At 34.6% G+C, this 22515-nt stretch overlaps 3 protein-coding genes across 3 annotated transcripts; all 3 read right to left on the minus strand.

Annotated features, from left to right (window-relative positions):
* Positions 1-5990: 5990 nt before the first annotated feature.
* LOC140805008 (transcription repressor OFP13-like) lies at positions 5991-7026 on the minus strand. The gene has a single exon (XM_073161188.1). It carries the CDS (start codon positions 6994-6996, stop codon positions 6217-6219), a length of 780 nt encoding a protein of 259 aa, XP_073017289.1. The 5' UTR covers positions 6997-7026; the 3' UTR covers positions 5991-6216.
* Positions 7027-9865: 2839 nt separating this feature from the next.
* On the minus strand, positions 9866-12484 carry LOC140805128 (ubiquitin-conjugating enzyme E2 variant 1D-like). Its single transcript, XM_073161327.1, has 4 exons — positions 12269-12484; positions 11384-11523; positions 10656-10781; positions 9866-10376 (listed from the first exon to the last, which is right to left on the minus strand). Exons 1-4 carry the CDS (start codon positions 12300-12302, stop codon positions 10236-10238), a joined length of 441 nt encoding a protein of 146 aa, XP_073017428.1. The 5' UTR covers positions 12303-12484; the 3' UTR covers positions 9866-10235.
* Positions 12485-14212: 1728 nt separating this feature from the next.
* LOC140805276 (ubiquitin-conjugating enzyme E2 variant 1D-like) lies at positions 14213-16366 on the minus strand. Its single transcript, XM_073161530.1, has 4 exons — positions 16149-16366; positions 15080-15219; positions 14664-14789; positions 14213-14550 (listed from the first exon to the last, which is right to left on the minus strand). The coding sequence occupies exons 1-4, from the start codon at positions 16180-16182 to the stop codon at positions 14410-14412; spliced, it is 441 nt and encodes a 146-aa protein (XP_073017631.1). The 5' UTR covers positions 16183-16366; the 3' UTR covers positions 14213-14409.
* Positions 16367-22515: the final 6149 nt, after the last annotated feature.

Here is a 22515-nt window from a genome sequence, read left to right on the forward strand (position 1 = left end):
ATTTCAAGGTGTCACGTGATGTAGGCCTTAGGGCCACTGAAATAAATATATGTTTATGATTCAACAATAAAATTGATAAGAGAGAGTGGGACAGTAAGCCACTTTCATTCATCATTTTTAGGCCCTTTGTTTCACTAGGGAGTCGGCCTTATGGCCACTTATTTTCAATGTTTTTATGGTATCAGAAATAATGGTGAAGTGGACCGTACCACCATTATATAAATTGGTTGTTTGCGTGTGCAGTGACAGGCCCATGAAGTAGGCCTTCAGGCCACTTAGAATAGGGCAAGAAAGAAACATACCGAGCGGGGAGTTGGGCTCACCGAACGGAACAACGAATAATAATGAAGAACAGAAGAGAACAAGGGCGTTATGCGAACCCCAAGAGAACCCAGAAGTGGAATTTGGTATTGAAATAGGCTATCTAGCCATTTTTGTACGGTTTTTAGCTTCATGTTGTAAAATTTTGTTTTAAGTAGGCCGTAAGGCCACTAATGCAAATATTTGTTGGTTATGATTCAAAAAACGAGAAAGACCAATGAAAGTTGGCCAGTAGGCCACTTTTATCATATTGGATTCATTGTGTTTCGATAGAGAATCAAGGAAAAGAATAATCTCGAGTGGGGAGTTTTAGACCAATCTATGGTTTTGATTGAAGATATTGAAATGAGTTGGGTTAAGTGGATTAAGAACGAATAGAAACTCCTTTCCAACATCCAATACACAACATCACATACAAACCCACCTTCATTCCACATCCATCACCCGACAACCACAACATCAAACCAACAGTCAACAAATACAAAGCGGAGTCACCGCATGCAAGAACAGTAAGTAAATGTGTATGTGGGAAAGGGGTCCAACTGAAGTGCAATGCATGCAAATGGCTGCTTGGGTAGGGGGAATGTGACCCAAGTGATGTGCAACACACAAAGAAAATATTAGAGTTACCTCTTGGCTGCCAATTCATGGTCATATGCACGTTTGTTGAACAAGGGAGCTAGTGATCTAGCGGGGAGTTATGCCAACACATGGCTTGAATCAGTTGTTTGTCGGTGGGGTGCACAAAACCATCCAACTCCCCGCAGGAACTCGATACTAGCAAAGGAACAAAGGGCAGTGACATGTAAACATCTACAAGGAGCCAACATGGAAATGACATAGAGTAACATGACAGTGATCAATATTGTGGCAAAACAAGTCGTCATTCCCTCAAATTTCTCTAGGCGAGTCAAAGTGCCTCAAGGTTAATCATACAAGGCAGGAAGAAGAAACCAAATTGTATTGCATAAGATTCAAGAAACGGGCAGTACATTTACCAATGGCCATAGAGGTTGGAGTCATGAGTAGGGGCAGACAGTGGTGACTCGTGCTTGAAGCTTGAGCGACGACCTCAGTTGGGTACCCGAGCGGAAGAACTATGACATAGATGTAAGAAGCATCGGCACATACATGACACATGCATGTTGGTATCACAAGAAGACTTCATGAACATAACAAGTTTGGGTCTTGCAAATGTTTATGTATTTTCATTGGAACAAATTCACAAACACCATTAGGGCACAATGATGAGCAGAATGACTTCTTGGTTGGAACAACTAACGTAAGATTCATCAATTACCTGGTAGGGATTGACGGTACTGGTCATGGTCGACGGGGAGTTAAGCTTGGTGTTGCTTTCTACTCAGCTTACTTGGTTGCTGAGAAGGTTACTGTAACTACTTAACATTATAATGATTATCGGTATGTATGGGAGTCTCAAGCTAGTGGCTCATTCACTGTTACCAGATAGGCTCATCTGCGAAAACATGAGGAGATCTAAAAGAGGACCAGCTGGAATACCTTGAGGAATGCAGGTTGAAGAGTTTGGTCAAGAAGCACTTTGAGTTTATTAGCTACCCAATCTCTCTTTGGGTGGAAATGACTACAGAAAAGTAGTTCTCTGAATGCAGGGATGAGGAAAGAAAAGTTGAAGACAGAGAAATAAGAATAAAGCGGGCTGTAGAGTTTTTGAATCTGAAAGGGAATTGGCTGTGAAAAATCCAAGAGATAATTGGGCTCGGTCCAAAATTACAAGCCCGCCTCAGAAAAAATGCTTACGGGCCGCTCCAAATGAATGAATTGAATTTGGCTACATACAAGCATTTTGGCCCACGGGCCAATGCTTGCGGGGGGCAATTGTTTGGGCTAAAAATAATTAAATTATGAAGCCCACGTTAAATTAATACAAGCCCGATTAAATTGTATGGGCCCATCAAACTTAGCAGAGCAAGCCCAGTCCATTTAAACTGATCACGAGACGTTAAGTTGGAGAAAACGTGGGAAGAATCGGGGGAAGAATCGTGGGAGGATCGAGACAGATCGTGGAATGAGAAGCGGGGAAACATGGGTCATGGGGGAGTGGAAGAAACCATATCTCACAGTGAAGAAAAAGAGTTCATCGGCGACACACAAAACACAACACAACTCTTCAACACAGACAAATCTGCAAATACTCTCTGCAAAATTTCCAATATTCAAGCAATAGTCTTTTTCAAGCTTTCAAGCATATTTCTATTTACGTCTTCTCGTTTGTAGATTTCAGCAACTTCATATTTTATATTTTTATGTCTTGTAAATTTCTACAGTTTATTGAAAATATAAACGATGTCAGAGATTTATTCCTCAAATCCCAATAGTTTTCTTTATTTTGGCGTTATAGTTGTTTTAGGAGATTAGAACCGACGATCAAATTTAGAATTCACAATCGCTTGTTTTTAGAAGTTAGATTTTATCATTTTCACACAAATCGGTGCACTTCGCACCTGGCACGCCCGCAACACCAAATATTGTGCAAACAGGAGCATATATTCATACTCCACACTCGAGCTTATTACTTCTGAAGTTTCTTATATTCAACGGTGCTCTGCTTCTGAAATTTTCTTTAATTCAATTTGTTGAATTAATTTATATACAACTAGTTAAAAGCACCTGCCTCTATTATTTTCATGATTGTTTTGAAAAAGAATTAAAAATAAAATCTTAAAAAACCAAAAAAAAAAACATGAATTTAATCCATCAACTTCATTATATAAATTTTTGTTTTTGGCAAAAATTTGTGTGAGACGGTCTCAAGGGTCGTATTTTATGAGACTGTTGTCTTATTTGTGTCATCCATGAAAAATTATGACTTTTTATTGTGAATATCGGTAAGGTTGACCATCTTATAGATAAAGATTTGTGAGACCGTCTCAAAAGAGACCTACTCTTTGTTTTTTGGATAAGTTTTATTAGATAGGTTTTGAGGTTTTTTTTTTTTTTTTTTTTGAGGTAAGACAAGTTTTGAATATTGGATATCTGTATAAGTGGGCCACGGCCCATTATTAAATGCTACCACGGGCCCAAAAAAAAGGTTTATCTTGGGAAATGATATTTTCATTTAATTATTCTATACCAAAAATAAACCAGGCAACACGAGAAAAAGTATCGCGTTACTCAATGAAGTATCAGTTTAGAGGCAAATAATGCAAAATTCGCAGGGCTTTTTGTAAATGAATACTAAAAGGTATACGATTACACAAGAAGTGCAGTTGAAATATTTGAATTCTTTTGATGTGATTATGTGCACAAAAATCATATGTAAATTCAGTAGGTCTCTTACAGAACGCTCTCACATATATTTATTCGTGAGACGGGTTAACTCTACTCATATTTACAATAAAAAGAAATATTTTTAACATAAAAAATAATATTTTTTCATGAGTAATTCAAATAAAATATATCTCACAAAATTGGCTTTTGAAACCATCTCACATGAGTTTATGTTAGATTAGTTAATTTAAATTTTCATTATATCGAAAACAATTGCACTCGTAGTATCGTCCCAATATTTATGTTCAAATCCTTCAAGATCCTTGTGCATTAGAAAGTTTGTAATAGAATACCTTGATATAATCTTATGGCAAAAACTTGTGTGAGACGGTCTCACGGGTATTATTTGTGAGACGGATCTCTTATTTGGGTCACTCATGAAAAAGTATCACTTTTTATGCTAAGAGTATTACTTTTTATTGTGAATATGGGTAGGGTTGACCCGTCTCACAGATTATAATCCGTGAGACGGTCTCACATGAGACTCACTCTAATCTTATCAAGATCCAAATTTACATTATTAAAATAAAATATTTCGGATTGAAGCTATAATTTTACAAGAAAGGACCACAAGCCTTGATTTCATTTCTGGTAACATTCTTCCGTGTCCATTGTTTTTTTTTTTTTTTGTTTTTTCCTCTAACTCTTAGCTCAGGACCCAAGAATCTTATAACCCTTTCAAGATTAAAAAAATATATAAAAATAAAATAGAGATAAAGATATAATTGTCATTTTGTATCCTTCCTAATTATTTTCATTTTCCATTTGGGATAACAAAATCAATACATGTGGATCTTCCCTGAACCGGAAGATCATTTCGAGATCTTCGAACATATTCGAAGGTTTAATGTGATTATTGTAACTTTCTCCAACACACAAGATGAAGCTTTAATGTAGTGGACTGTATCTTTACAAAAAGATGAAAAAGAAACTTAGTAAGATGTCGGAAAAGCGAAATATACAAGATCACAAACGTAGATTGCTCACGGGATCCATAGATTTAAACATACTTTTAGGGTGTTTTGCGATCAAAAAGTAACATGAAATCTTCCTCTCTTTTATATAACTCGTCCATTCTTCTTAGTTCTGAAATACAATAATATTCTAATAAAGGATATCATTAAATTTTCTTCTTTAATATAGATAATCCATTCTTCTTAGTTCTTACGTGATATATTACACAATATTATGTATGTATATATATATATATATACACAGAGACGGATCTACGCTAGGGCTATACTGGGCTGTAGCCCAGCCCAATTTTTTTTATTTAGCGACGGTTTTAGCGACGGTTTTTTGATAACCGTCGCTACTGTTGCGACGGTGTTAGTAAACCGTCGCCGATTGGAATCGGCGACAGTTTTATTAAAAGCCGTCGCAAATATTAGCGACGGTTATTGCTAAAACCGTCGCTAAATTATTAAAAAATAAAAAAAGGTGGATCGGTGGTTTTAATTAGCGACGGTTTATTCAATAGAACATCATTACCACTTTGATGTTTTTAATGCAGCAATAGATTTCATTTTGATGGAGTTAAATACTCGGTTCAATGAGTCATCGGTGAAACTTCTTTCTCTTAGTATAGCTTTAGATCCTAAAAATTCATTTGACTCATTTAACAGTGATGATATTTGCAAGCTTGCGAAGAAGTTTTATCCTGGAGATTTCAAAGATCAAGAAATTGTTGTTTTGAAGTATGCATTGATACATTTATAAACTCGATGTGATGCAGAATTTAAAGGTTTCTACACTTGTTGAGTTGTGTCAGCAATTGACCGAGAGTGGACGGTCAAGTGTTTATGTTATGTTGACTAGATTGATTCATCTTGTTTTGACATTATCTGTGTCTACTGCCACTATTGAATAGGCTTTTTCAGCAATGAAGCATGTGAAGACGGCACTTCGCAATAAAATGGAGGATGACTTTCTTGCCGATTGTTTGACACTCTATATTGAACGAGATTTAGCTAAACATATTGATGTAAATTCTATTATTGATGAATTTTATGTTTTAAAATCCCGTAAGGCACAACTTCGTTGAACGATATAATATACTTTTTTTAATAATATATAATTTATCATATTGAGTTCAAGCCCACCCCAACTCTTATTCCTGGATCCGTCCCTGTATATACATGCATGCAATACATAACACACTTAATTATCTATGTGCTCAATTGCTTGCTTGTATTAATTAAGAATCGATAATATTTTTCATAAAGTAATTAATAAACTAAATCGGTGAAATACATGCAGTCGTTTCAGTTTTAACAATGATCAGATCATTAATTTCTGGCAACCGTGGAATTTTCGCTGTTCTAAAGTAAATTTCAACTGTCATCTTCATCGTCATGATTTGCCGACAAGCACATTCATTCCTAGATCTAATCACCTTTTCTAAAGCGTTAACTCCAAACACGGAGATTAATTAATGGAGGGTTAATAAAATAACTAATTAAACTGCCATGAATTCTCTGAAACTATATATTTATATAGCGTAAGACCCTTGGTTTTTTTTTTTCCGCTAATACAATCGATAAACCTAATGATTTAAACATTTTCTTTGTCCTGAGTGATATTTATCTAATCTTCATTTTCCAGTGAAGACAAACATGGGCTGATTGATGAACAAGTGGAAGAAGGAACTGACATGTGAGAAGTAAAAGAACGGTGGGTAGCAGTTGAAGAAGATGAGCAGCGTTTATCGAGGGCGGGATTTGAAGAAACTTTGGCAGAAACAGCAAGATGTTGAAGATGAAGCAGCAAATCCACAAAAGCTCCGACGATATACCCATGGTTACTTCTGCAATTTACTCTCAGATAGTAAGACAAGAGCTCCTCCAAGCAATCCCAATCATCTTTCAATCCATGGGCTTCCACCATTTCCTCCATTGAAGCCCTGAAGTCTGTGAAGGGGTCCCTGGAATCCATATCCAAGATTTTGACACTTTTCGTACGTGGAAAGACGTGGGTTTTCGCTTCTTCTAGAATGGAGCTCGTCTCTCCAGGTTCGAAGAACAGCCTCTTCGACTTCAAACCTTGAATCACCGCAGTAGCTGCAGATGCATCGTTGTCGTTCGGATCTTGCTGACCAATGATGGAGATTCCCGAGTTAAAAGAGGCCGTGGCGCTGAAAAATGAATCTGGGGTACTGTCGATGAATTCAATGGTACTATTTCTATCAATAGGATCTTCGAGATAGGTTGAGTTCGTAACCTTGCACGTGTTTTCGTTGTTGCAATTACGGAAAGAGAGGGTTCTGAGGTTGTTTACACAGGCTGGCCATAGCCAAGGAGAGGAGGTAGCGGAGGCGGAATTTTCCGTGGCTTTGAGCGTAAATGGCAGCTTCATTTTCTTGCTCATTTGGTTGGTTTTCTACCAAGTTTTATGACAGCCAGGGGACGAAATGTAGTTGGGTAACATTTTTCCCCCCTTTCATAGGTACGAGTACGACGCATTAAAAGCTTGGACAGGTTCAGTTCAACGCCAACGGCAGATTTGAACACGATAAAATAAAAAATCTGAAAGTAAAAAAAAAATAATCACACAAATAATATTTTACATTATCACACAAATAATTTTTTTCATATGTATCTGTGATTTCAATATGAACTCAATCATGTATAAAAAAACAAGACCTTTGAGAGAGCGTCGGAGATGACGAATATTTATCGTCAAGAGTTCGATTTTTCTATTAACACACTGTTGCTTTAATACTTAGAGTTTATTCCCGAATGAAAAAGAAATAAAAAGAGTGAAATATTGGGTACTATTAAAAGTATGAGAAGAATTCAAAGTGTAGTAGGGATATGCGTGCGGTCTGCTCCGATGTTTAGCATTTATTGTAAAGCTTGGTAAGGAAAAGAGAGTTTCTGTGAATGTATAATTTGGTTTCGTGTCAACAAAGATATATTCATATTTTGGTTTCAAAATTAAATAAGAGTAATTATTTTTGGCGGAATTGGCGGCTTCGAATATCTATCTGGTCCTGATAGACAGACACACCAACTGATTAAATCAATTCATTTATTCCGTATTCAATGCATCTACTAGTTTCTTTCATTTATTTATTTCATCACATATTATAAATTAATCATATTATTATAATTGCTAGCTAGTATATTCATATTTAATCAGTGGGTATCATGTGAGACCGTGTCACGGATCTTAATCTTTGAGACGGTCAATCCTACCGATATTCACAATAAAAAGTAATATTCTTAGCATAAAAATTAAGAGTGTCTCATGTGAGATCGTCTCACGGATCTTAATCTGTGAGACAGGTCAACCCGGCGGATATTCACAATAAAAAGTAATACTCTTAGCATAAAAAGTAATATTTTTTCATGAATGACTCAAATAAGAGATCCGTCTCACAAATACGGCTCGTGAGACCGTCTCACACAAGTTTTTGTCATCATTAATTTAATTCTCTCATATATATTTTTTTTTTAAAAATTATTTTTTGTATGTATATATTTTACTCGGTATTTGTTCTTCAGTTGGGGAAACCATGTGAAAATTATTTGTTCTTCACCTAAATTGTCTGGCCAGACAAATTAATTCTGGTAGAAATAGAATGAAGGAACTTGTTGAGGAATTTTACGACATTATTAAAATCTGTGTGCAGTACGCATTGACCTAACAGCAGCGGTCCAATTTAATTATCACTTTTTTTAGAAAGTAATTTAAATTATTGAGTCCGGGCAAAATGTACGAGCTAGGGCTCAACATGCTGTTAGTTTACAGCAAAAAAATTGAAGGTAAAATAATAACGTCAAATCTAATAACATCGCTGCGGCACACCTATGGCTAGATTTATTTACTTTTGACCAGAAAGTTTGTAGTAATATATCATTGAGTTAGTTTAAAAGCCATAAAAAAATTAGTTTAAGTGACACATTAGTCGAGTTCGAAGGTTCTTAGGTCTTTCGTGAAACAACTTTAAGGATTTTTATTCTGAGAAAAGTCAATAATGCACATATTTACAATACATAACTATTTTTTTTTATAGATTATTTAAATAAAATCTTCGTATCGTTTTACAAGAATTTTTGTGTTAGTCGAGATACATAGGCTCTCATTGTTCATCAATATTTTTGTCGGGACCATAGAATTGGGGATGTCGATTGAGAGGGTCCATGACGCCCTTAGACTAGATATATATACATAAAAGAAAAAATTGTTGTCTTAATTGGCTAACTGTTTTAATAGCAAAGGGGCCATGTAACCACGTTACGCTGGACATTTCTGTAATTGGTCCTTATCATCGCATCCCTACTTCCCGGCCGAGATGGTGAACAATTCCAATCAACTTTAATTTGTCTAAACAAATATTGCAATCAAAATATATATATATATATATATATATATATATATATATATATATATATATATATATATATATATATATATTTCCTTTCTTTTAACTTTTTGGCCAGCCCCTTCTAAAGGATTGAGCCAAGTGTTAGGGTGAGTTAAAGATTGTGATTTGGCTGTAACTCAACTTCAAAAACTAGTTCAATAAGATATGATTGTCTAAATTCATATATGCAACTTTTAATGGTTTTATTCAATTGATCTTAGACAACCAACAAGCAGCATGCTGGATGCAAGAGGCCACCTTACAAACTTCAAATAGGAAGAAAAAACTCTATTCAACAGAGATTGATTGTAATATTTATTTCAAATTTTGTATGTGTATTGTGATAAAATATGACAAAATAAATAAATTCACAACATAAATGTGAGTTTATCTATCATATTATTATTATTATTAATAGCTTCTAATATTTCGATGTTAGCATTTCGAGTCCCTGCCTTTTAAAAAATGTGATGTATTTATTTAGTCATTGCCAGTAATTTTATGATTAAGGATAACAGTAGAGACTAAATATGTCATGTTTTTTGAAGTTTAGGGATCGAAATTGTTAAAGTAGAAATGTTTACAAAAAAAATGTTCTTGTGTATAGTAAATATTTAGATGAAATAAATATATATGCAAAATTTCTTATTTAATTTATTTGAATATTTTTTGAATTTTGATTTTTTCGCTATAGTTGATTTGTTTCTGTTTCTGTTTTTGTTTTGTATGTTTTAACTTTGCTCCTATTTTTCCCTTTGATGTATTTTTCTGGGAAAAAAATTAAAACCAAATATATTCAATGTAAAAAGCTCATTCATTTAAAAAAGAAACAATAAATGTCATAACAAGGTATATCCGTACATAAGACATACAAAGCATCTTGTATAGCAAGATTACAGAATATTATCAAGCCAAACAATGAAACTATGAACCGGATACTCAATGCATTAGCAGTAACAACTAACAAACACGGAAATGTGAGGCGAGGCCATACAAGCACACAAGTATATTTTCATCGATCCAGTCCAAAGCTGAAACCGTGATACAAATTACAATGTTCAGAAGGAACAGGGATCATCTTAAACAGAAATTTCCTTAACCAAATATCAACACCACAGTTTCACAAATGGAGGTCAGCAGACCGCGAATCCACGATATTGGATGAGTGAGTTCCCCTTTACATCTTAATCCAATTACGAAACACTGATATTACCAAGCCTGATTAGGTATCTTCACACTAGAAATAGGTACCTTCAGGGGGCTGGACCAGCTTGCGGTTATGAGGAGCAGCCATCTCTTTCTTCAACTGAATCAGTACATCTTCCATGGTGTACTCTCTTTGCCAATTTGCTAAAAGTCCGAACATTTTTGCTTCCACCTATATGGTAAAACGTCACACATCAATACTTACATTTGTATATGCTTTGACAGAGCTAGGAGTTGATAAAATCCTCTTAAATGGAACTTGATAAGATTTGATAAAATGGATGCAAATAACTATCATACAAGCCTTGGTTCAAATGATGCAAAGTACAAGGAAGAAAAAAATTTAACAAACTAGTCTCTGTATCTAATAGCCACTATCACAAAACGATACAGAGGCAAGGGGCTGTATGACAAAAGTACTGAGATAGATATGACATAATTGTGTTCGTACCAGTCCATTTTCATGGTTTACGCATGTCATGTTAACCCGAGAATGGAAACGGACTGCAGGAGGCTTCTCTGGATAATCTTTGTCGCAAAATAGCTTCAACTGGTATATTCGCCCTTCATGTACAGACTAACAGGAATGGAACAAGATTTCAATGCATTCAAGTTATTGGGCAGACTAGGAGAAAGATCAATTAACAAACTGCAGTCAGGTCAACATTTAATGGGTGCAATATGCATTAGGAAACCTGAAGGAATCTTTAAAAGCACAGTTGCTGAAATTAGAAACCATTATACTGAAATATTATTACAATTTACAAATAAATGGTTACCAGTGCAGAAAAATTTGAAGGGATCTCTAAAAGTTTGTAAAGTTGAACCTCAAATACTAGCGCAGCTTTGCTGTTATCTAATGTAACATTAAAATTTTAATGTGGTTCATCCCAACACAAATGGCTGAATTCATTCACCGAACAATTACCACAGCCATCCACGGGCAATGGCTTCAAGATTCTTAAACCACAACAACAAATCCACTCAACATAGATAAAGCAATTGGGAAACCTTATATCATTAATTCTCGCACGATAAAAGAGAAATTTAATATTGTGTCTATGGAGTACAAATCATGTATGAAATTCCCGTGATAGATTAAACGTATGATGCACAAGAAAAGGTTTGAATTTACATCAATTCACATCAAACTGATATGACATGTAACAAGATGCTCACATTGTGAGGACCTATTATGGTACCAGTCCAGGATCGCATGTAAATGTCATCTCCATCATCCATTCCATAACTTACAGTGCCATCACCAATTCCTTTTTCTCCACGTTCGAGTTCCTCAAGCAACCTGAAGTTTCGAGGTACTGCAAAAAGATAATAAGTCTTCAGGTTTCAAATGTTTTTTTTCTTACTTCAGCTTCAGGTTTCAAATGTTAAATACAAGCATATCATGAAAATATTTAAACGCCAAAAGGAGCGAGTTCAATAAAACCGACTACATGTTTGCTGAGATTATAACTGGAGATTTGATTCCTATAATATTCGTGAAAATTTCAAATAGAACAATCTCAATCTTTTCCTCACCGCCACTTGTAATAACAGTGACATTTCGCACATAAAGCAAACGCTGGAAATAAACACACTCCCAACACGCAGAAAACAAACTAGTAACTGAGATGCGATCAAAATTCTAATGCATCTTGACAGGGTGATAAATTATCCGACAAGTCATCCATTACAAGTAGAGAAATCAAATAGAAGCCAGATTAATAAACTCCATCACAAAATACGCATTTATTTCAATCAAAATTTTCCCCATGATACCAACAAAAATGGGTTTAGATCATCAACATAAGCCTAAATCAATACCCCTCGACTTAATCTTATCAATCAACTCAACAACCACCACCACATAAAATGATCCAGCATTTTAACTCTTAAACCAAATGTCCAATCTTGCTCGCGCGCGCTCTAACTTTCACAAAATCAGAAAACCCTTTTGCAGATTCACCATGGAAATCGACCAAAAAAATTTCAAAGAAAACAAGAGATTGAAAAAAATAAGTAATTTCAAAAAACTCTTTCTTCGTGAACTGAAAGAGAGCTGACCCACGACGCTGGATCCTCCCGAACCAAGGGTCATGGCGTTATTACGAGAATCGGAATATTAATAGAGATCGCAGCAAAAAACGTATGTTGGGGAAGACGGCGTTGATAGAATCTTGAGAAGAGGAACGCTAAGTTTGAGGCCTCAAGTTGAAGTTCAGGACTGCAGTACAAACTCAAGTAGATGTAAATTACTGAGAGCTGCCACAATTTTAACATACCAAATTCCTGTGGTAAATTTTTTTTTTTAAGACAAAAAACTTTAGAACTAGACACATGTAATATTTTTTAAATTAAAACATAACAAAAAATTTAGAATTAGACACATCACACATGTAATATTTTTTTAAATTAAAACATAATATAATCTAAACTTCACATCGACCACTAAAGGTAATGTATACTCTTACACATCACACCTTTTGAGAAAATCCTTAAAAACTATATTTTTTATTATTATCATAGAAGTCATTCCATTAAAATTTATACAAAAAACACTATAAAATTTTTGACAGATTCTTAAAATATGTAGCCGAACCCTGGTGGCCTCATGTCTTTCAGCCAGAACATTTTAGTTATCATACTAATGTGACAGGGTTAAAAATAGATGCAAGATACGTAGGCAATTTTTCATTGGATCGGGTTATGTAAATTATGATAGATCAGAGTACAATAAGATATGTCCAAATTAAATATTTTTCTTTCGAGAAAAGCCGGTGCTGATCTGCAAACACGAAAATAACCACGTGAATGGGCGACGGAAGAATGTCCGGTCTGACCACTCCGATGCTAAAGTCAGCAGGTGAATGAGGAAAAAACCATGTAGCAAAGAGAAATGTTGTATAAATGGTGTATATTCTAGAGAATAAATGATATGGAGATATATATGTGAATGAATGTCTTAATGTTTAAACAAATCTGATATGGCAAAAACTTGTGTGAGACGGTCTCACGGGTCGTATTTGTGAGACGGATCTCTTATTTGGATCACTCATAAAAAAGTATCACTTTTTATGCTAAGAGTATTACTTTTTATTGTGAATATGGGTAGGATTGACCCGTCTCACATATTATAATCCGTGAGACGGTCTCACATGAGACCCACTCATCTGATATTTATAGAAAGAAAGTCAATGATGACTTTATTTTCATTGCTCACTTACTAATTATGGCATGATGATTGCCCATATCCTACTTTTCTGATACGCCAAACTATTTTTTCGCCTTATCAAATACATGCGATTATGACAATAATGATTACCAAGATAAAGAATCTCATACTTATGCACTCGAGTGATGTGCTATCATCGAGGTAACCTAGGTAGAGAACCATCACTCGAGAACTCGTCTAGAAGCCCTGCTTCTGGCAGCCCGAGGGATGATGTCTCGGGCATTCATTTACTCGGCTATTTGTTGGATTGGCCAAAAACTTATCATAAGCTGATCCATAATTCTGGATCGCCTAATACCCATGACTCGGGTCTCTCCGAGGGTATCACATATAAAAAAATTCACATTGCTAGTACTTTAGACAATTGTTTGCATGATATACAGGTTTGTTCAGGCTATTTTCAAATCATATAATGTCTTTTCTTCAAAAAAGATGGCATTTTGTCACATTTGCATTATCAAAGTATCATTCCTGTAGTCGGGTAGAAGCCAATAATTTAAAAAAAAATTATTCAAACACCGATTCTGTAGTGTACAACTCAGTTTGCGTGGTTTTGGATGTGATTTTAGTACCAATTCATACTGGAATTTAAGCAAAAAAAAAAAATGGAATGAGATATTCGCACAAGATTGATGGTGTGATATTCTTTCTTCCTTGTTTTCTCGAGGCACTGGCATCCTCAAAATTCACTAAAATCTTCACTCGACAAACTGTCCACAAAATACAGTAGTAACCAATAGAGGTATCACGCCATGTAGGAAAAGAGGAAGAGAAACTGAAAAACAGAACTCATCAACATAATCATTTATAAAATGATTTTTTACGTTAAATTTACGGTAAGAAATCCCAAGGACGAAAAAGAGAGTTGCGGCAGAAAAAGGGATCCAAGAGAGTTAGTTGACAGGAAACAGCCTACATGAACTTTTCCTTTACATTTTAATGCCGAGTTACTATATGGTAGTAAACCATTACACTAAAAATATGTCCCTTCAGGAGGCTGGACCAGCTTGCGATTGTGAGGAGCAGCCATCTCTTTTTTCAACTGTGTCAGTATGTCTTCCATTGTGTACTCTCGCTGCCAATTAGCTAGAAGTCCAAATTTCTTGGGTTCCACCTACACCATAAACAAATAAGATGCCCACTACAACATCCTCACTCAACCATAGTTGCATATTCTTGATAAAAATCATAATATGAAATAGACAAAAGAGATAACCGTGTTCATACCACTCCACTATCATGGTTTACACAAGCCATGTTTATCTGAGAATGGAAACGAACACTGGGAGGCTTCTCTGGATAATCTTTATCACAGAATAGCTTCAATTGGTAAATACGCCCTTCATGTACAGACTGGCATTGGAGAAAAAATTCAAGTAATTTTCGTCGATGTGACAAATGTTCAATGAGGAAAACCGCATGAATATGGAGTACAAATAACATAAACATGGAGGATAAAGCCTACACGTTTCAGACTTTCAGTAGTCACTTCTGTAAGAATTTCATGACCATAGTATTCAGATCAAAGCACTCAATGAGAGGACAAACACTTGATACATTGAAACAGAGGAACGGTGTGCTTCGGTGCGTGTATATGTGCTATTAAAGAATGCGGTGAAATGTAATAATCAAAAGATACTCACATTGTGAGGACCTATAATTGTACCAGTCCAGGATCGCATGTAAATGTCATCTCCATCATCCATTCCATAGCTTACAGTGCCGTCTCCAATTCCCTTCTCTCCGCGTTCAAGTTCCTCCAACAATCTGAAATTTCGAGGGACTGCACAAAACTAGAGATCTTGAGATGCTAAAAGTTTCCAAAGGTAATAAAAAAGCACAGATACTGGCAAGTATAGTCCCATTGATCATTATTCACTAACGCCAAATGATAAGAGAACAGAGCAACAAAAATGTAATCAATTTGCATTTACTCAAAGAAAAAGGAATAATATGATAAAGGAAGTCAACTCGAACTTGATTTCACCACCAAGCCGACAAAATCAATGGATAAATTCAAAATCATGCCACTAAACACCATTTTCAAGATTTTTTCTTGACTTCCTAATGCGAACAGATTTTTAATAAACAAGAACTATCCATAAACTTAAATCCTTTTGAAACTTGTCAAAACAATAAACTCACAACATAAGTACACAAAAGGAAAGACTAATTTTCCTTTTCATTGCCAATCAATAATCTCAATGGTGGACCAGTTCAAGATTTATGTTAAGGCTCAAATTACACCAGGTGCGTGCATGGGTAATTCCTTAAAGAAGAGAATAGTTAGCATTATAAAACACAGCACTCAGATTGAAGTAAAGAGCAAGCGGTACATGAAATAATTCATTCACCCAACACAAAAATAATCAAATTACAGACATAAAATTTATAAATCAAAGTCTTGCATCAGTTCAAACCAAAGACAACAGTAAACCCATTAAATCAACATCTTCCTTAATTTCTACTCGTTATAGAAAACAACGGATCAATAATGAAACTTGAATTAAAATCCGAACTGCATAATTTTGATATTCAACTTAACAGGAACAACTCGCTGTTAATATCCAACACTTGATTCTTAAACCATAAAATCCAACAACCCGTTAACGGATTTACCTTTAGAATAACGTAAATCGATAAAATTTCAGAAATCACAATATTGAACAAAATACCCAAAACCTTTTCTCAAAGAGAGGAATTAGTATTTACCCACGACGCTGGATCCTCCTGAACAAAAGGTCATGATTAGATATATGTATCGGCTTTCGGAGCAGATATCGATTCGATGGAGAATGGAAATTTTGGTGAAGCCGATGGCCGCAGAATCTGAACGCAAACAGGGAAGGGAAACCCGAAAGGGAAATTAGGAAAATAGGGAGTTATTCGTGTTCTAATTCGATAAGATGGATTCAGTGACAACTTTTCCCCTCCATTCTTCAACTCGCGTCGAAAATGATATCAATAATAAAATTATATTAAAATAATAATATAAATAATATAATAATAATAATAATAATATTTTATAAAATAATAATAATAATATTATCACCAATAATAATAAGTTTTTGATTTGATAAAATCTCCGAACCAACCTTCGTCTTGCTCCATTAAAATTTTTGAAATGAAGATAAGGATGAGGATGAAAAACTGATCCCGCGGTTTCCGGTTCGAGGATTCTCTCAAAAAAACGAGGATCGAAATGAGTTTGATGATGAGGATGGAATTTAAGGACGAAGATGAGAATGACAAACTCGTTCCGAACCCGTCTCATTGCCATACCTAGATGGATTGATATTCAAAAGACGATCGCTCGCATTAAAACACAAAATAAAATGAAAACTTCACCTTAAAAAAAAATTCACTTAAATTAACTTTAAAACCGACTCAAATATAAAAAACTTAATAATGAAAAAACTCAACCCAAATTAATCTAAAACTCGATGAAAGACTTCATTCGATTATAAAAACTCTGTCCAAAATGAAAAAGTTAGCACAAATTAATCTAAAACTCGACACAAATATAAAAAATCCCACCTCAAAATGAAAAACTCAACTGAAAATGAAAAATTCAACCAATAGTTCGTTTGATTTTTTATTTTATATATATGATAAAAAAAATTGATCAATTGGCTAGATGGTATGAATTGTTCTTGATATAAATACATGTGTGGGATCAATTCCAAGACATCGTATCAAACGGTACCAATTTTTTGTTTTGTTTTAAGAAGTAGGAATCATTCAAAATCCGACTCAAGGTCCATGATGTTGTCCTTTCGGCAAGTTTCTTGGATTAATATATTTATGTGTTAAGTTGTGTCCAAAATCGTGTATTATCGAGCCGTGAACGTTGGATGATTTGATTTTCTTGGCTTGTACAAATGAATGAAGTCTCTTGCATTATTGTTTGTGGTATTCTGAACCAGTTGATATGCATGCTTAGTATTATATGCTTTATAGATTGATCCCCAACAATCCTCTCTGAGAAGAGAATGTGATTTGCATGATTTTTCATTCATTTTGGTTCTCTTAAGTTAAGAAAGCAAGAAACACTGGCTAAATATGAACATTTGTACACTGCAAGTTCCTTATATCTTGCTAGTTATTGGGTTCTCGCTGTCCTTCAGCTATATAACCAAATATTCATATTGTACAACAGACAGTTTCTCTAAAGATGAGAAACAATGTTATCTGGTTTCACGATTCGACTGGTTATCATGCTAGCTAGAATGACTTAATAGTTTGTCACTAACCCATAATCTTGCAGAGTTTTTGGGTTGTGAGTTGTGATGTAACAGAAACTTTGATCTGTCTTGCTTACGCTGCTGAATCATTAGTTTTTTTCGCACGCTACATAATTTCCAGCAATTATTTCATGAATGCATTGTTGATATATGTGGTGGTTCATGCTCATATCAAGATGGCATGCAGAGGATTCTTTGTAAATGAATTGACAAGTTAAAATAAGACTGCTTTTAGTGTCAAAACAACATAAAAAGTAGGTTAAGATGAGCATCGAATATAAAGACTAGGGGAAAATTTTCCATTGAGTTCAATTTTGTATTTTTAGCATATGATGTAATAGCTTCATCATTCTCAACGGTCTCCATTACACTTGCATTTATTTGGTATATCAAAGGTTCCCAATCTAATACGCTACACTTTTCTCCTCTTGTACAATTACAAAATCATCCTTCCACTGTTCACAACTTCTTGTTAACATCGAATGGATATTACATTGTGTTGCATCATGGAATTGAAAATCTCAGTTGTTAGTGGAAGTAAGCCTTATGGGCTATGGCCAATATGAATTTGGAGGCTGAAGTAAATTTATGCCTAAATGTATGCAACATCAAAGGCTGTTTTTTTTTTTTTTGTTATACTGCAATTTTAAGGGGCTTTAGTGCTGTGATTTGATGAAGAACTCAAGTCAAGCATATGCATATCTGAAAAAGGCTTTAAAAATGCGGAACAGAGATTACATGACATTCTGATAAGAAAATTTGGGTGCATGAACATTTTGTTATTGCAAAATATCTTCATCACCACTGCTCGACTGGAACAACTTCCTAGACTGCTTGAAAAAGGGTAGAAAAGTAGGCAAGAGAAACCAAGAAAGCAGCACTATAAAGGCTCCACTCTTTTCTTGCACATACTGATAAACTAGAAATGGAGCATCAATGGTGCTACTTTCCATAGACTCGAGGGTGGGGTAGAACTACCTAGTAATACTAACAGCAGGATTTGAAGATTTTGATTGCACCCTTTGGTTTTCCAACTATTTTGTCATCTTGGTGGTGAGTTTCTTATCATGGCTAAAGTCGAGTAAAATGGTGCTCTTGCATTTGGGGCATCGGGGATCCTCCTCTGTTAGCATAACATACATGAGGCACCTCGGGCACCCTGCCAGCATCATTGAAGTGGCTTCTGGGCTGGTGGAGTATTGGAGGCCCTCATCTTGCTGGTTAGTCTCCAACGACGACACACATGAGCGAGTTGGGGATGTCGGCGATGATTGGCTTGGGGATTCAACTCGAGGATTGCTCACTTTCGGTGGTGACAAATTTAGCTTCAGATCGAGTTTTGGTTCCTTCCTTTGACTCATAGCTGCCAAGATTGTTAATCGGCAAGTGACCCTTTTTCTTCTCTTTGAAATAGTAATATTTCAGCTGCACAAATTACAACAACAAAAGAAATCAAGAGAGTTGTGAGAAAATGATATCGTGATTTCAAGAATGTTGCAAGTTACAATCATTATGTTCACCTTCTCTCAGCCTGAGGGAATGAATAGGATTGGCTCTTATTTTTTATATGATATCAGATGAAGGCTGTAAATGCACCTCCCACATGAACTTGCTGAAATATATGTCTTAATGTGTTGGTTTTGGATATCAAAGAATCATTATACACACATGTATATATACATACACGCGCACACGCACACGCACGCTCACACAAGAGGGTTGAAGAGGACAGATGAGATTGCTTTGAAGTGAAAATAATTATGATGAGTGGTGGAAGGTGTAGAAAAAGTAGTTGTTTAAAGGAAGGTGTCTGTTGAATATGAGATGCATTGAATGGAGTTGAATCGAATTGGATGAAGGATGGGTAAATTGGGTATATTCCTTTTGTTATTTTAAATTAAATTGGCTAAACTTAGCTCTGCAAAATCTGTATATGTGGTTAATAAAAACACCCCTATTTGTTTTCTAAATTGATAGTTGAACTCTCTTGTAATAATAGTTTTTTGTCACGCATTAATTTATACTGGTCTCATGTTGCACGTGGTGTGTGATTATACAATCTTTTTTTTAAAAAAAAAAACTTTGGATTTTGGTCTTTTTTTCTGTCAATAGATTTATTAGTTGTTAATTTCTCATATTGGGCACACGAATTTATTTCGAAGAGAAAAATTTGACATGCAAGCATTAGTCGTGCATGTACTTAGAATGCTATTGCCGCTTGTTAATTCAAAAAATATTTACGTTCAATTGAACATATTTACAAATTACATCAGGTGTAGCGTAGACTCAACCATGAACTAATTTAGATGGTTAACGATTGAAACGCTCCGGATTCGACGATTGTCTTTACTGTGTCAAGACGAGTCTTTCCATCGTACTTATTTCTCACTCACAAGTACCCTAGGAAACTTCTCAGGGGTCACTCATCCAATAATTGTCTCAAGTCAAACACACTTAATTTTAGAGTTCTTATTTGATTAGATCCCGAAAAGATGGTGCACCTTCTTAATATGAGTAGTACATATCAAATTTTATAAGCTCTTCTCAACTACAGTCTCATACCTGAACAGTTTTAGAATCACTCTCCTTCCGGTGTAAAATCGGTTCATTCATGTTCTCTTCACCTAGAAGCCTGACATGAGGGCGAGAGTTGATCGCCAGTGCCATGAGGTTGCATGGATAATGAGCGGCTCCTGTCAAGCTTCCCTCCTCATCTGATATATAGTTTTGATATTCTACACACCTACCGTGCACACCTTTGTGAGCACCGATGAGGTGTCACTCATCCATGGGATGTGATAAAATATGGAAAAATTACGCATCCAATGGGTTAGTGACACCTCATCGGTGCTCACAAAGATATTTTATTTTTTATTTTATTAATTAATTTGAGAAAACGTATGATCTAAAACTAATTTCGTTGACTTTGAATATGGATGGCATTATCACAGAATTAAATCATGTTCACCACAATAACTGCGGATTTCACCGAGCTAAATTTTAAAATAAAAATCTAAAAGTTATTCAAGGACTTTACTTGCCCTTATTCGCACAAACTTGATCGAATTCCGAGAGATATTTTGGATGCAAAACGAGGATTTTTAGGTTTAAGGATGCAGAACGTTATGAAAATATAGTTTATAGATGTTGATCGTTCAATTTGAGGATGAAAGAATAAAGTTGTGCCGAACGTTAATAACACTCAGCTAACGACCTGAATTTTTTCCATATCTTAAAATTTTCGTTATAAATTTTTTTTTTCAAATGGGATATTTTATATTATAAATAGAAGAAGCAAAATAAATTCAAAATACAATAAAAATTTGTATGTTGTATCCCACCAAACCTCATCACCACGTCAACTTGAAAGAAGAACAATCAAGTTAGTTCGTGGTCACCAGTTTCTTTAAGGGAAACAATTAAATATTTGTTCACTTAATTTTCTTTTTTAGCAAATATTGTGTGAGACGTTTCACTGGTAGTATTTTATGAGACAGATTTTTTATTTAGGTCATTCATAAAAAAATATTCATTTTATGCTAAGAGTATTAGCTTTTATTGTGAATATCGGTAGGATTGACCTGTATCACATATAAAGATTAGTGAGATCGTTTTACAAGAGACCACCTCTTTTCTTTTTGAAACCAATAAAAAAAATATTGCCCATATGCAATTAATTTCTTGTTGCATTTTCCTATGAGGGCTTTAATTACCCAATAATAATATAATCGCCACATCTATTATTTGAGGTGGTCCAACTCCACCTGCGGTCCAAATCTAACTTTCCTACGCCCATGGTTTTATAAAATAAAATATACTCTTCGTCCCAAATATAAATATAAATTTTCAATATATAATCCAATATTTATATCTAATATTATTTTATCAACCTATCACATTCCTTAAATACATTTCCTATTTCCAAGAAGTTTTAAATTAAATTACTAATTAAATTTTCTCTGTAAAATTTGTTTTTCTAATAATTTTCTCTTAAATTTACAATTTCATTCAATTTTGGTGGATGTATTTATTGTATAATGTGGAGTCAACATTTGTTTATGAAGTTGGAATAATTCAAAATCAAGTAAAGAAATCATTTAATATAGCTTCATTGGTGCGACATGCTATCACAAAATAAAAAAAAAAAAAAAAAACTCATTGATTAGTGCAACCAGTCAAGATTAATAAGCAGACAAAGTCTTAATTAAATCATGTGTATTAAATTTGAAATTAAACATCCAATAATTGAACTAGTCAAAACGATTTTTAAAATGTAACTATATTTTCATTGAGAGAAACCAAATAATAAAAAAATCATGTTTTTACAACGACTATGACTCGTATACATTAATGGCGAAGAGAGAAACCAAGATGGGACGATTATGCATGATTTTGAACTTTATTTTTGTTTTTACAGTAAATCTTGTAATAATTGATACAAAACTTGTAATTTTATTGAGATATATCAATTATTACAAGATTTACTAACCGCGAAAGAAATTCGCTATTCTTTCACACAAAAAATGAATGGTAGTAAGATGGTTGCGTTTGGAATTAGATTTAGATTTGAGGGAGTATTTGAAAAGATGATTTAAAATAATTTTATATTGAGATGAATTTAAAATATATTAAAAAATAAATGAATTTGTTATTCATCAAATGTCCACGGGCCTTTATGTCTGGGCAACCCGTTTGCTACAGATTAGATGTAACTTTTGACTGTCCATGACAAAGCCCAATAAATGATATGGGCCGGTCTTATGAAATCGGGCCCATTCCTTCTGAGAATTTGGAAATTTGACTACCAAACAAAGCCTAATTAAAATGGTGAGTAG

The sequence above is a fragment of the Primulina eburnea genome, chromosome 11 (genome assembly GCF_022965805.1).
Source record: "Primulina eburnea isolate SZY01 chromosome 11, ASM2296580v1, whole genome shotgun sequence".
NCBI classification, from domain to species: Eukaryota; Viridiplantae; Streptophyta; class Magnoliopsida; order Lamiales; family Gesneriaceae; genus Primulina; species Primulina eburnea.